Raw genomic sequence first — 16,280 nt, 5'->3', positions numbered from 1 at the left:
CTGGAGTGGTCTTCTCCACCAGGTGGCAAGCTTTCAGGGCTCCGGCTGCTCCTGTCGGGGGAGGGGAGGCAGCTGGGGAGGCCTGTGGGTGCTCATAAATTCGGTAAGTTTGGTTTGAGCAGAACTAATCAGTAAAGGAAGCTCATTGTGGCCACAGTCTGAGCCCCTTCCTCTAATCCAGCACGGAATGATGCTAACGAGAACCTCCACCTCTTTGGCTTCTGCCGCTCCTTCTTAATTGGTTACATCCCTCCCGATGGCTACTTGTTCTAAGCCTGGAGGTAGGCAGCTAGGTTTCTGTGTGATTGTAGGCTTAACCGTGTCGTCAGGGGCTTGAAAGTAACGATAAACTAGGACACCTGTCGAATGAAAGAGGCGTGTGTGGTAACAGGCTGAGCAAGCCGGGCAGACAGGACCCACGGTCAACGGGAGTCCACCAACATGACCCTTGATGATAACGGGATGCTTACTTACTTAAGCAATAGTCTTTCTGTCCTGTGTCTCATCACCCTTGCAGGTCTGTGTTAGATACCTGTGTATGTGATTTGGCTGGTGTCGAGCATTATTCCTCATTTGAGTATTTCCTTCAGAAAACGGGCTTTCTCAAGTAATTCTCATTCTCCTGTTCAAAAAAGGACCATTCAAATGGTTTTTCCTCTTTCTTGTCTTATGTCAGTTATTCTCTCTTTTAGATTCATTATAAAGAAGAATATAAAAAATCTAAGGACAAGTGTACGTTTGTGCCTGACACGCCCATGCTAAACCATGTAAAAAACATTGGTGCTTTTATTTCTGAGGTAAGGCACCCAAACTTTCAGAATGGCTTGCATTTTCATTTTCTGTTTGTGTAGATAAAAGTCTATGCGTTAAAATTAGAGAATAATAGTTTTGAGAGCACCACTGAATGTTGGCAATATCTATATAATCATGTAATTCTACACACAATGTCAATTAACTCTAAGGTTGACATATTTTATTATATATGTCTCTATTTTGACTCCAGCTGTTTCATATGTATGTAGGATTACTCTTGAAAAGAAAGATTTTATTCAATAGGTAGAAAGTCCTGGAAAAATTGTTTTAAAAGTTCCATTATTTTATTTCCGGAGAGGTGTATTAGATATAAATTGTTGAATGTCATTTTGAAAATCAGTAAAATTTACCAGCTGATTCTATACAATGCAGTATCTTTGGTAAGTAATTTTAAATCAATTTCAACCATTTTTGGAGTAGGATCAGTTCAACAGAGACACTTACGAAATCACAGAGTGAGAAATGCACTCCATTCATTTTCCAGCTGAAAAATCATACAGTCTCTTTCTGAGAGCATTTCAAGCTACAGTTTATTCTGCATTATAAAGCACACTATTAACAATGATATCTGTGAGAAGGCATTTCTGTAGTCTGTGACTAGATCACTTAGAAAAGATAAATGTGAAACGAGGATGAGTGAAATCGTATTGTAATTGACTGACCTCTAGTGTTTCGTCAGCTATGTTGGAAAAAGATCAACATGATGTTCTTGGGATTATTTTCCCTCACGTGAAAACATTTTGCGAACTGGCAAATTTTCTTTTATTAAACACCCAACTCCAAAGAGTCGTGAGAACACGAGGTTTACACCTTGTCTACGCTTGATAAACCCACGCTCAAATCTAGCCCCGAGTGGGAGCTATAGAGTGTGGAGACACGTGGTTTTGTTTGTTTGCGTTAGCTGTTATTTCTCCGGTGCAGAGACTCTCTTGATGTCTTTAATTCCTGATGGATTCTTTTTCCTGAAGGAGTTAACTGCAGAGCAAGGAAAAAAGGAAAAAAAAAAAAAAGGAAATGGACAATCTGTTGTGTTACTTTGAACCTAATCTTCCTGAGGGAGACGGTGAATGAAATGAGTCTTTTTATGAGTAATGAATGTTTGGGATCACTTAGAGACGGTGCAGATTGGAGGTGGGAAGGCACAGAAACAGCACCCTCACCGCCCCCCCCCCCCCATCCCTGCTGCAGTAGGGATGGTAGAAGGAGGTTAAAAACATTTGAATAAAGGAACACTGTGCACTCGGGTTCTAGACAGTACACTCTAACAACTTGTGTTTTCTGGAATAGCTCACTTGTCTCATTTTTCTCATGTTTTTCTTTGCTGATCAAACATTTGAAACTCTCAATATATACAAACAGATTTACTTTTAGAAATGTGCACGGGTTTAAATAGAAAAATAGTCATTATTTCCTTGAGCGTCTCATTTAAAGCTTTGTCCACGATACATTGGATTTATCTCTCTTCGGAATATGTTCTTCAGCCTAGTATCTAAGGTTCAAATGGTCTTCGGGTTTTTAAATTAATTCTGTTTCTGAAGAAAGTTGCCTTTTATTCTCTTTCAATATTCACAGTGAAAAAAAAAATAATGCTTATTTTTTTCCCCTTTTTCCCCCTCTCTAGGCAAAATACAAAGGCGCCATTAAGAAGAATCTTTCCAATTCTCTGTATAGGCAGATGCCAGCCACAATTGATAGTGTCTTTGCAAGAGAAGTTACCCAGCTTCAGAGTGAGGTGTGGTTTTCCTAAATTGTTATAATTATATATATATAAAATTGTATATATTTATTATATATATTTATTATGTTTATAATTATATATTATTTATTATATATATAATTATACATATTAATCATAGACATATATGAATTTAACTTAATATAATTAGTATCTTAAAATATATTAATTTTTAAAATATTTAAAATGTATATTTAAATATATTTAGCAAAAAGGTTGTTTATCTTGGGTCTCACATACTGAATGAAAATTAGAAGCTGCTCATTGATGTGCTGTCAGTAGTCACTGGTGGAGTCACAGAACATGAAAAGGACAGGCAAATTTGTCATCACCTGATGCTGTTTTTCCTAATCCCAGTCACAACTCTTAATAGAGCAAAGTTTGATCTAATTAGGACAGCTTACTTAGGTTGAAATCTTATAGCAAATATTAAAGGGTTAATGGTTAAATTCAGAATCCACAGGCCTGTGCTTCCTCAGTTAGGCAAGTGGTTCCTAAATTTCCTTTTCCGTGGATTATGGTTTCCATGTAGAGTACCTCAGCTGGAAGTGGCCATTTCAGTGGTTGCACGGTGCAGGGGAAATTAAGGACTGTCATCCTGTAAACCCATTTTGAATCCAGAAGAGTAATTTCTCCCTTTTGTACATCAAGACATAAGGAATATGTAATGCATTTCATTTGTTGTATTTCTTAAAATAGGACTTCAAAATAGAGTATTTCACCTCTCTCTCACCCACTTACTGTTTCGTTTTCTTCATAGCACAGTTTGTTTGTTTGTTTTTTTAATGTTTTAACTTCATTAATCTGTTCCTGGTTCCCTAAGTGACATGAGAGCAGGGACCTCACATGTCTTGTTCTCTGTTCTACCCCCGAGCTTAGAATATTCCTTGGCAGACAGGGGGATATTCAGTAAATACTCGTAAAATGGATTTTGTTGAACTTGTTGATTCCTTTGGTAAGGAAATGTTTCCTTTTACATAGTTCATACGTAAACTTTATGCTACATTTTAGGTTAAAAATAATAGTGAACACATAGATGTGCTTACTGTGTGTCCGGGGCCGTTCTCTGCATTTTACATATATTTGCATCACATAATCCCCATAACTGTACTCTCTGAGAGAGTCTCACTTCGGAGATGTGGGACCTGAAACAGAGGAGCTAAGGAACTTACCTGAGATCACACAGCCAATAAATGGCGAAGCCAGCGCATGAATGTGGATCCAGAGTCTGGGCTGTTAACCACACACTGTTACCACCTCTTTTTACCACTGTTTTTTGTATTCAAAAAGTTTACTTCTTCCTTCGGAATCTTTTTAAAGTAGAGGATAATTTAAAAATAGTCTGAAAATAAAGTGCTCTTGAAAACGACTGAACATCGTTATCTTTTGCAGAACGTTTCTAAGTACCTGATTATTACAAATTTAAATGTCTGCTGTGTACTCAGCTTAGCAGTAAGCGCACCTCAGCTGCACAACACGAGGCTAAAAATATATGATATCAGGGTTTGGCATGGCTGACCATGACTAATGTGCCCCCTTTTTTTCCTTGCCAACATCTGATCACCTACCCACTTACCGATAATACAGACTATTCTGTAAAGCAAATCAGTACACTTGATATGTGACAAACAACAGTTATACAAGAGAGGAAGAATATTCTTTTTCTAAAAAAATTATGTTTATTTTTGAGAGAGAAAGGCAGGGTGCAAGTGGAGAGGGGCATAGAGAGGAAGACACAGAATCTGAAGCAGGCTCCAGGCTCTGAGCTGTCAGCACAGAGCCCGACGCGGGGCTCGGGCACACGAACCACGAGATCATGACCTGAGCCGAAGTCCGACGCTTAACCGACTGAGCGCCCCAGGAATATTCTATTCTTAGTTTTATACTTGGGAAGGTAACATTGTCAGATATTTACATCCTCACTGCTATGAAAATGTACAACTTTTCTCACCTTGTTATGGCAGAAACAGAGCTATAGTACATAAACACATGCAACATAGAGCTTAACGTGAAAGATAATCCATAGTGTATATTGTAGAATCTTTTTTTTCCCTCTAGAATAAGTTGTCACTTACATTGTTAACATGTGTTATATGCATAGCACATGTTAAGGAGAGTGTGCACCCTGGGAAAGACATGTATGTGCCCCCAGCACTGCCCACTATTGTAATTAGTCACTGAACTTGTGAGGAAGAAAAAACCTGGATTCTGGATAAAGCATCTATTTCAATGGAATAATGTAATGTAATAACCTGTCAGTGTGATGTAATCACAGTTCTTGAGATTTGTGTAAATCAGTTTTATTGTTGTTAAAATTAAAGTTCTCAGAGCTTACTGGGTAATAAGACTGGCAAGAAAGTAAAACTATTTGACAGTGTCTGAAAAAATTAAACAACTAACCTTTTACTGTGTCCAGATAGTATCAGATTTGTGGCAGGCTAAATTAGAGTATTAGACAGATTCTGGAAGTTCATGGTGTTCTGGGTTCTAATGAAAAGTCTCCTTAAACTTAGGACACTGGATCAAAATATTATGTTAAAATCAATTTGCAGACATTGTCAGATGCTTTCATTCAAACTAGAATAAGGTGAGATTAGCTAGATTAGTGCTCCTTATAGAAAACGACTAAGAGGAAGAAATACCTTTAAAAAAAGACAGAAAGATGTAGAGGGTTTTGGATGCCATTTTATTAGATATCCTCCCCACCTACCCCTTACAAATTTTATGAATGAAGACCACAAAGAAAGTTTCTGGAAATGCATGGACCATGCCATGGAATGGTGAGATCCTTCTCACCAGGGCTTTTTCACGCAGAGGCTCAATAATCTCTTATCACAGGAGTAATACAGGCTACTCAGGTGTCTGAACTCAGGAGATGTTTGACAGCCTACATTTTATCTGTAGTGGCTACAGGGTCCTGCCTCAGGAGCCTCCGAGGTGTCTATGCTATGGGGTTAGAAGTGCCATTTACCCAGACAGTAGTTCTAAAATCTACTGGAAGTTAGAAATGTATACAGATCTCGTGTATATATGTGACATAAATATATACTATCTCATCAAATGTATGGGATAAACGTATACACTACTTTTATAAACATATTTATATATACGTGTACAAGACTATTGCAAGGTGGGGCACCTGGGTGGCTCAGTCAGCTAAGCACCCAACTCTTGGTTTTGGCTCAGGTCATGATCTCACGGTTTGTGGGATCAAGCCCTGCATCGGGCTCTTGGCTAACAGTGCAGAGCCTGCTTGGAAATCTCTCTCTCTCCCCCCGTCTCTCTGCCCCTCCCTGGCTCTCTCTCTCTCTCTCTCTCTCTCAATAAATAAATAAACATTAAAAAAAAAAAAAAGACTATTGCAAGTTGTCCTCCATTAGTTAGGTATCCAGTACCCAAGTGGCTTTAATTGTCAAGGTATGAAGAAAACAGTGTTAATTTAGGGAGATGCCACACCATAATGACAAATCCTATGAAATCAAATTTATCGGAAAATTGATTGGCTTGACATAATTTTCCATTAGCTACTCTAAGTATGAAAATTAATATGATAAATTAAAGTTCGGCTGCCTCCAATTTGATGTAATCTTAATTCTAAACTGGTGCTTAGTGGCAGCTATAAATGAAATGACTTTTAATGCTGCAGGGAGAAAATTACACAGCCTTTTAAAGAAAGGGTTCTTTTTAAAATTGTGCTTGATGACTCGCCATTTCTATGATAACCCACTAAGTGATCAGCGGCATTGGTTATGTTTATAAAGTCACAAGTAATACAAATTAGACCAGGCACCCAGAAAAAAAGAAATAGTACGTGCTATCTCCTTTTATTTAAGAAGAAGAAACACATCTGATAAAAGTTTCTTCTTGGCTTAATAGACCTGGCCACCCATTAAACTCTTCCTCCTTTCCCCCAAAGTTATAATATAGAATGTAATGAAACTGACATAATGGTCTTTGTCGACTTAAATGGTGGTTCTTAATGGGTTTCCTGTTTAACATAACTAATTGGTGAAAATGTAAAGGTATGTTCATGAGAATTAGATATCCTGATGGGTTAAGTCAATGGACAGATACTAACAAGATGAATCGTCCCTGGAATAACATGGGGTGCTGTGTGTAAGTCCTGATAATCAACTAGACATGCAAGATTGGATGTGAGAACAGAGCAGGGCAGAACCGAACAAGACTTAAGGGCATTAGTTGACAGAAATCTCAACATCGCTGTTGAAAGGAAAACATTGTCATCTATGGGTACGTGAGTAATAGCATATAGCACGGAAGAGGTCATAACCTGGCTTGGACAGTTCTAATTAGGAGAGGTCAGACCATATCTGGAACATTCTGGGCATGTTAAGAAAGAGATGGCCTAATTGTAAATTGTGCAGAGGAGGGCATTTAGGGGTATAGGGCCTCAGGGCCTTACTCTGTGCAGATGGTCTGGAGGAATGGAAGTCATTGATAGCTGTGCACCTACATTTGAAGTTCTGTCCTGAGCTAGACTCCTGCATGGCTTCCAGGGGAAGACAGATGGGGGTTTCATTAAAGGAGGAACTTGGTATCCCAGCTTTCAGGATTTAGAGACTGTGATGCCCCAGGGTGAGTTCTCTTTCATGTAGAAATTTTCAAGAAGAACTTGGTAGGGGAGCCAGAGAGGGGATTTAAATATTAATGGTTGCAACAGGTGACTTTCTTTTTTATGGTAAATTTCAATGATTTTATTTTTAAAAATTAGTTTTACAATTATCACTTTAATTCTCCAGACAAGTATATTATATCTAAGGTAAACAAGTGGTTAATAGTGTTTATTAAGACCCATGAGGAGTTTGAGTTCATGAGAATATTTATTTTTATTAAATTTTTTTAACGTTTATTAATTTTTGAGAGAGAGAGAGAGAGAGCACACGTGCATGTGAGTAGGGAAGGGGCAGAGAGAGGGAGACACAGAATCCCAAGTAGGCTCCAGGCTCTGAGCTGTCAACACAGAGCCCGATGCAGGGCTCAAACCCACGAGACGTGAGATCATGACCTGAGTGGAAGTCGGATGCTCAATCGACTGAACCACCCAGGTGCCTCAATTTTTATTTATTTATTTTGTATTTAAAGTTTATTTACTTTGAGAGAGAGCTCGGGAGCAAGTGGGAGAGGGGCAGAGAGAGAGAGAAAGAGAGAGAGAGAGAGAGAGAGAGAGAGAGAGAGAGAGAGAGAGAATCCCAGGAAGGCTGCATACTGTCAGCACAGAGCCCAACGCCGGGCTTGATCCCACGAACTGTGAGACCGTGACCTGAGCCGAAATCAAGATTTGGACACATAACTGACTGAGTCAACCAGGCACCCCATTTTTTTTAAAGTTGAGAATATTTAATAAACTCATTTATTCATGCATTCGCCAAGCATTTATTGACTTCTATACTCCATCATTCACTATGATAGACACAGGATATTAAAAGATATCTAAGAAGATACAGACATCGCTGTTAAGGAGCTTGTATCAGTAAAAAGTTTTCCTCAAGTTTAGCTGTATTCCTTTTCATTAAAAATTAGATCTTGTTTTGTTCTTGGTGAATACTCTTCTAGTTTTTCTCTTCAAATTGTCTTTATTCTCTTGTTTCAAGTTATTCTAACTCTATAAATATTTTCGTATTAAAGAACTTTTAATATATATTTAAAACTAATTTTAAAATCATTCATTCATTCCTGTTTTATTTTCGTTCGTTCATTCATTGAGCCAATAGTCATTCTTCCTTACTTTATGCCAGCACTATTTTGGGTTCTGAGCATTCAGTGAACTAAGCAGTTATGTTCTAGTGAGGGAAGACCGAAAATCAGTAATTCTACAAAAAATGAGAGTAATTGAAAATTGCTAGGGAGAGACATAGGATTATAGAATAGACTAGGGGGAAGGGGTTTGTTTGTTGCCTTCTGGATCTTCTTTTTTCTAACTCTGTTGTTGAGTTTGGTTACTTCCATTTTCGAAGCAATCTTTCTCACGCCTTCTCTCCATCCCAGGAGGAAACAGATTGGAGTGATAGCAATGGATAGTGTTGGCATGATGCTTGTTTCTCTCCCAGAGGACATTATCTCAGAAATCTGCCTGCATGTTATATTTTCTCCCAAAGGTTAGGGCGTTTCATGAGGTTTATGTTATAATATAACTGTGCCTACGGAAAGTCATAACAACTAATTAAAAGATGAAAAAATTCACCTATAAATGTCTGATCATTTCCCCCCACCGTGTCAGTTGCTTTCCCAAGATTTAAACCTTGGACATTTATGACCCCCAAAGGCTCATAGATTTGGAAGGTTTCCCAAAACCGTAGCTGAGATTCAAGCGAGCTGCATATGGGTGGGAGTTTCAGCATACGGAGTTTTGAAATCAACAGTGAAGAGTTAGAATTACAAGTCTAACCTGAAGCACTAACATTAAAGCACTGTGTATACTCTCTCATAGAAGCTTAGGTGACTATGTCCATCATGATGGTATTCAAAAACACAAACTTCTAGCGAAAACACTGAACTTTAACAGGTAAGAATTTAACATCCCCTGAATGAAACTAACTGATGTGTGTTTTTTAAGGTTGCCTATAAGCAGAAACATGATGCTGGCAGAGGATTCTCAGATTATGCTCATATGAAGGAGCCACCCGAGATCAAACATGCCATGGAGGTCAATAAACACCAGAGTAATGTAAGGAAGCCATCCCTCGTGATTTTCTGGGGAATTGTAGTTCACCACATGAGGGCTAATGGATATGTTGTCAAAATTTAATTATTACAGCTCTCCTATTCAAAAAGGACTGTAAAATTTCTTTTCTTTCTTTCTTTCTTTCTTTCTTTCTTTCTTTCTTTCTTTCTTTCTTTCTTTCTTTCTTTCTTCTTTCCTTATTTCTTTCTTTTTCTCTTTCTTCTTTCCTTTTTTCTTTCTTTTTCTTTTTTCTTTCTTCCTTCCTTCCTTCCTTCCTTCCTACCTTCCTTTCTTCCTTCCTTCTCTCCTTCCTCCCTCCTTTCTTCCTTCCTTCCTTCCTTCCTTCCTTCCTTCCTCCCACCTTTCTTTCTTTCTTTCTTTCTTTCTTTCTTTCTTTCTTTCTTTCTTTCTTCTTTCTTTCTTCTTTCTTTCTTTCTTTCTTTCTTTCTTTCTTTCTTTCTTTCTTATCTCTCAGTGTTCAGTCAGAAGTCCATCTGAATTATTCTGTCAAAAGCATAAAAACCTTGTGGAATGCCTTTAAAATGTCAGGCACTTACAGATATTAGAAACTGTGCTTTGGACCTGTTGTGTTATTAGCATTTCCTAGAGTGCCCTTGGCTTGATGGTGAAGCTCCCATAGTTTCCAGTCTAGAATTACAGAAGAACTTGGAGAAAGGGCCCCATAAATCACTTATCCAGGGAAGAGTCACAAATGCTAGTGAGATTGTACCCTGTTTCTTTTGGAATGTATATGAAGAGCAAATTGTCAAACTCAATACCCATTGAGAACATGAAAGCAGTTAAACAAGCCCATAGAAAATGAAAATGAATTGTTTTTTAAAATGTTTATTTATTTTTGAGAGAGAGAGAGACAGAGAGAGAGAGAGAGAGAGAGAGAGAGAGAGCGCGCGAGCATGAGTGGGGGAGGGGCAGAGAGAGAAGGGGACAGAAGATCCAAAGCGGGCTCTGTGCTAACAGCAGTGACCCCATGCGGGGCTCCAACTCGTGAACCTTTGAGACGAAGCTGGACGCTCAACTGACTGAGCCACGCAGGCACCCTGAGAATGAATTCTTTTATAAGTTAGCAGATTATACAGTTGTAAGTTAGCAGGCACATGAAAACTTTCATGTGTTTGTTCAATGACCACCACTCTCCTGGTGGCCTAGAAGAATAGTTTGTTCCTGAAATTTCAGTGGAAGCCTATTTCTCTCCCCGTTATCAGTTCTTTGCTCTCTAGAAAGAATGCAGGAACTGTGTGTTTGGGTCTTTATGGGTTAGAATCAGTTACGATAAAGGTGTCTGCCTTAGCTGGGTCAAGAAACTCCCTTTCTTTGGAAAGTACCTGATACATCTTGGTCATCTCACGTGGGCTCTGTCCCACCACTGCGTTCCTTTATTGAATAGTGCTTTGCTGACTCTGTCCCCAGAGCCCCGGCTGTTCAGTGTCTCTTTGCAGGTTGGCAACAATTATCTGATATTAAATTGTAATAGGTCAGTGCTTAAGTAAAAACTGAGTGAGGTTTTACATTTTAATTCAAATGTGTAAACATATGCCAATAACAAGACAATTTTCTAAGATGGTTTAACCTTGATAAGAGATGAGGAAGCTACGTGTCTGTAATTACCAGCAAGGCCATTTTAAGGGGATGCTTTGTAAGAACGGTTTGCTTACAGAATGAGGATCATAATCATAATAACTACCACTTAGCGAGCCCTGCTGCACGGCAGGAACTGTGCCAAGACCCTGATCATTTCCAGTTCTCGCAAAGTCCCTGCACTGCATCCCAGTTTGTAGATGAAGGAAACGAGACCAAAGAGTCAAACTCCCAAGTCCACGCTCTCCATTACGCCCTGCTACCTCCCTCTTAAAAGTCACTGGTTACCGGTCAAGATTTTACGTGAAATTTTTTTTAAATGTGGGACCAAATAGGTTATCATCAGAATTTAGATGAACAGATTCAAGGCGCTGCAGGAAAGAAGGTGGCGACGGTGGTCCGGGAGGGGCCGGACCACATTACACGGACCCTCGGGAAGCCTTTTCCAACTCTATAATTCAATGAAATTCAAATACGGAAGTTCCTTATCATAGAACCGGGGTTATTATTTTAACTGTGCCTTTTCTTTTAAAAGGTCTTTGATTGAGGGATTGAGGGAATAGAGTATAAAGGCCTTTTCTCTTCCATTCAATACTGTGTACTTATGGGAGAAGGGTGTATTTACTTACACTCCTCTGCCTTCTCGGCTCAACCTTTACATGCAAAGTTTGTACATATAATAGGATTTAGAAAGTGTTTAAGACTATTTGCTCAGATTTAAAGTGAGAATGATATTTGTATTCTACCTGTGAAGTAGTTGATATTCCCCTAGAGTCAAGGCACTCAGAATAATACATTTGTTGTCCCTACAATATGAGATTTAAACCTAGGTCTGCAACACCCCAAGAAAGCAGGAACTTCTCTTGGCTCGTAGGTGAGGCGACCGCATCTCCACGGTAGACGACACCCTGTCTCCCATAAAGCTTCAGTCCGGTCAACCTCATCTGCCCAGAACTAACTAACAGAATTACCCTTTCGCAAGGTGGAGTGCCACTTTACGCTGTGCCCCGAAGTGACGCGATTTAATGTAAACTAAAATGTGTGGCACATGTACATCTGATTTACCTAGAAATAATGCAAAGAGGCATCCTGGCTTGCCTTTTTCTGTGTCTCCCCAAAGCAAGTGAGTTTCCACTCTCTGTTAAGAGAACCAGGACACCAGGACAGCTGTGCTTTAAGCCTTGTAATTTCTGCCTTCTTTCAGCTCAAACTGTTATTAGAACATCCACCAATGGGCTTAAGGGTGTGATCTTTCTTTCAGAACCTCTCTCTCCCTCAGGCCTTGAGAGGAGAGGGCTTCAGGGAGGGCCATCTGAATCCTCACCTCTGCGTAACTGAGAGTTTCAAGAGGAAGGCTATTCTAGGGGTGCTAGTCTCTTCTGTCACCCCCAAACTCAGTGAGCACGGAACAGGGGGGAAATCGTTTGTCTGAATACCCCCCCACGGTAGCACATAACAGAAAAGGAATTCAGAGTCAGACCACATGTTGCCTGGATGACCTTGGACAGGTTACTTAATATCTCCAAATCTCAGCATTCCCATCTGTAAAATGGGGCAGTGATAATCTACCTCACTGGGCTCTCACGGGTATTAAATGAGATGGTACATGTGAAGGGCTTTGCAGAAGAGCTGTTCCATAAAATATGAGTCCTCTTTGGTCCTCCTCCAATTTTAAAGGGTGATTGGAGAGGTTAGGATGATTTCATAGTCAATTTGAAATAATTAAAAGAGCTTAGATTTAGAAAAGAGCCAGCTCAATATGCAATTTATTTTAAGAAGCGTTTAGTTCAGAAGGGCACGTTCAAAATATTTCTGAACCCATATAACTACCTATCTTGTTGATAACTAAAATCAAGAAATTATTAAAAACAGCCAATCTAAATCCTTTCGTATCTTAAGGGATGTACCCCTGCCAAATTCTTCTAATGTAATTTAGAGGAACTGGAGGTAATCTATCCTGTTACTTTCCCCTAAAGATGGGCTCGAAATGAAAATCCCCGTAACATGATTAGTTCTCATCAATCTTATCAGAGATGTGAAACCCAATAGGTCTGAAGGAAGTCAAACAAAGTTTGAATTGCCATCTTCAGTTTTGCAAGTAATGTGGTCTGGATAGACTTGGGGTGAAATTGGAGTGATAAACTTTTCCAAAACACCATATTGGTAATCAATTCAATGTGTATTAGAAGGAAGTATTCAGCAGGGAAACAAGAGACTTAATGTCCTTTTTGAGCATGATGTATATACTTCCTTGATGGCAATAAAAACTTATCAGGAGGTACAATTTCTGTTCTTTTCTATCAGAAAGTGAAAAAGCTTAGAGATAAATCAGTAAAATGATACTGGAAAAACATTCGTGGTTCCCTGTGATTTCCTGGTGTGACTTACAATAACAGCACTTCAGGACTTAGTATTAAAATAGACACATTAGTATTTTGTTCATCTCCAAGAGTGGTTAGTAATACCCATTCTGCCTTCTTTACAAGATCACGGTGGTGGTAAAATGAAGTCATGAGTAAGAAAATGTCTGTCAACTCTAAAATGATTTTTGTAAACAAGACAGGGATAAAAACGACAAAGATAAAGCTCCATATTCTACTCCATCTTTTAGGAAACGGAAAACTTTTCTGCCTTCTGATGAATATCAGATCCTGTATTCACTTGTAAATAAAAGGTTTACATTCTCTCCAAAAAAACATATGTACAATGTAATATTTTACTAGTTTTTTACCTACAGCATGCCCAGATGGAAATAAGCCTACGATGGGATTTCCAGTCCGTGTGCCCATCTGATGATACCTGGGAGCTGTTCTCATGTGAGAGTTTCCAATGACAATAAAAGTATTTCTTGAGAATGACTTCACCAGCGCTTTAAGATTATCACTAAGTACAGGCCACACGACTCACTTCTGTTCTGCAGACTTAAAAGATGTCTGTCCTATCTAGTCTCTTCTCACCAAGAATCATGTTACCCTTCAGCAGAGTAGCAAAGGGAATGAATGGTTCTGGGCCAGTTGGATTTGATTTATTTAAGTCTACTCAAGGGAATGTGGTGAGATAAGAAATTCAAAAAGAAATTTTGATGGAATTAATATCTCTATTGGAGGCAACGAAGAACACATTGGACACTGCAGAAAAACATGAAGTGGAGATGGCATTCGTCGGGAGTTTCTAGAGTTAGCACCAGAACTCCGCCTCAAGTGAGCTAAGTAAAACATGAGAATTTATGGGTCTACATGATTAGACATTCAAGCTGCCTTCAAGTGTAACTGGATGCAGAGATCACAGTGTCACCGGGACTCTTCCTCTCGACCCGTCTCGTGGCTTTGCTTTCGGACGGACTCTGTCGAGGTGGTCTCAAGATGACAGCTGGTGTTTCCAAAACCAAATCGTCCCCTCAGCAGCTGATCCCAGAGAGAAAGACAGTAGGTCTTTCTCCCTCAGCCTCGGATGCATCGGTGCCTCTGGCCCTCCCTGGGTTATGTGTCTGCCCTCTTATCGATCATGGTTTCCAAGGGGATGGGGTATCTGATTGGACAGACTGTCATGTGGCTGTTTCTGTCATCAAGAAGGTAGGCTGCATTGGACAGCCCCACCAATTCACGTGGAGTGACGGAGAGGCGGTTTCCAAAGGAAAAATCCCAGGCGGATTAAAAGAAAAGGATAAATGTCCATTACAACGGAAAATGACCCAGAGACGTGGGAAAGGGCAGGGAAATAAATTTAGTGGGGGAGGGGGGGTGGGGGGGGGAAGATAAGAGGAAGAGATCAAGCAGGTATAGTAATAATTCTAGGTGTTCCTGAAGAAGAAACCGCAATCATTCTTTACAGATATTATTAAAAAGGTAAAGCAGTTTATCTTGGATACAGGATCAGCGTATAAGAAAATGGTCATCGTATGAGAATTCCTTTATTGCCTTGGTTGGGACCTATAGAAGGAAACAATCAAACTTCATCGAAAGGTATAATAAGAGATTTAAAGAAGTGGGGAAACGCACTTTCTCCTGGGAAGAGACTGAAGTATCTCTCTTCTCCTTTTTTTCGTCCCTCCTCCGGCTTTTTTCCTCCTCTCCTATGCTCTGAGGACGCAGTAGGGAGCAACACATTACACAAAACAAGGTAAAATCAGTCGCTGGCCCTCGAGCTTGCACGCATCCTGGGCTTGACGATTTTCAGGAGCCTCCTGTTTTCTCCTTCTTCAACAGTGTTCTGTAGAACATGAGAAGTTTCTAAGATTCAAGATTCATGAGAAGACAGCCTGAAGAACGGAGACCGGTCGGTCCACTGTTCCAATACAGTTAGCACTTGGGGGTTTGAAGTCATTCCGGAAATAGGGGGAAAAAACCATATATATTCTTTGACCTTCCACTGCCAAACCTCTCTTCGGCCGCATACCGTTTTTCCTCTTCCCGGGTTCGGACAGACTGCAGAATGGAGCTAAGACACATTGTGGACACTTGAGAAATGTCAGGCGAGCCCCCCTCAAAGCCGGGCAGCCGGCACACCACCAAGTTCAGACGTCGTTGCTCACAGTGCAGCCCAGGAGCTGGTGGCCCTGTGCCTCCCCACATGAAGCCCCGTTCCCGTGGGATGTCCCCACGCAGTGATATTCTGGAAGATCTGACTAGCGACCGGGCTCCCGTGCTGCTCTCCTGTGTGGCTCTGTGCCGTCCGCTTGTTTGAATCTGCAGCTCTTGTCAATCTTCATATTTGTTTGGAGTCACATATGCCGGCCTCTAATTTGCAATTTACATGGATGATGGGGCCCTATTCAGAATCCTGCTCCTGCGGCCTTTGTGCCCCTCACCTCTCTTCACGCAGTCATTAGGCTGAGCAGCATATAATTACGTAACCCATGCAAAGCTTAGATTTCTGGAAGGTTGCAGCTCTTTTCAGAAAGTAAGGGTTTCCGTTTTTATCCTCATTCTTTTCTAAACAAAAAGACATTCCCCCCCTGTGGTTTTTGTATGAATGCAGTAACTTAGAAACAGTTAGTCTTGTAGGTGGGTAGTAATTTCGGTTTGTTTTCACCCGAGAGTCGGTTTTTGTTTACACAGCTTGTGTTTAACTGAGCGCCGGCTGAGGTTGATTGGCCATCGTTGGAGTGGGAGCGTGTTGCTATTTGAAGCCAATGAAATTGGCTTAATTTTAAATCCCGAAGGATTTAAAATTCGCCCAACAATATAACTCCGTTTCCAGCCCGTTTTCATGTTTCTTTTGCTACCCGTGTGCACAAAACCTACCTGAATTACTTGCTAAGGTAAAGCCTGTGAAAACAGAAATAGTGAAGAAAACAGATGCTCTTGCTGAAATTACACGAATTCTATCGAAGCTGTGTTTACTTGTTAGACAGATTCATGATTATAAACACAGTTTAAAAAAAAGTCTTGGTGGTGAGGCAAAAGCAAGCCCTTAAAAGAATAAATAGAAATGTATGTAAACATTTCACCGAAA

At 40.0% G+C, this 16,280-nt stretch overlaps 1 protein-coding gene across 14 annotated transcripts in view; it reads left to right on the top strand.

Moving 5' to 3' along the window:
* NEBL (nebulette) overlaps nucleotides 1-16,280 on the top strand; it is a 356,435-nt gene that overhangs the window by 257,073 nt on the left and 83,082 nt on the right. For 11 of the 14 annotated variants that reach the window (XM_027073573.2, XM_027073571.2, XM_027073569.2 and 8 more), the window contains 3 exons: nucleotides 693-797; nucleotides 2,435-2,545; nucleotides 9,123-9,233. The exons of 2 other annotated variants lie outside the window; for them this stretch is intronic. In XM_027073573.2, the coding sequence (XP_026929374.2) occupies nucleotides 693-797; nucleotides 2,435-2,545; nucleotides 9,123-9,233 (327 nt within the window). The remainder of the gene's footprint in view (nucleotides 1-692; nucleotides 798-2,434; nucleotides 2,546-9,122; nucleotides 9,234-16,280) is intronic. One more of the 14 variants, XM_053225370.1, reaches the window with a different exon arrangement.

Source organism: Acinonyx jubatus, chromosome B4 (assembly GCF_027475565.1).
Source record: "Acinonyx jubatus isolate Ajub_Pintada_27869175 chromosome B4, VMU_Ajub_asm_v1.0, whole genome shotgun sequence".
NCBI classification, from domain to species: Eukaryota; Metazoa; Chordata; class Mammalia; order Carnivora; family Felidae; genus Acinonyx; species Acinonyx jubatus.
This window is presented reverse-complemented; position numbering and strand designations above follow the sequence as displayed.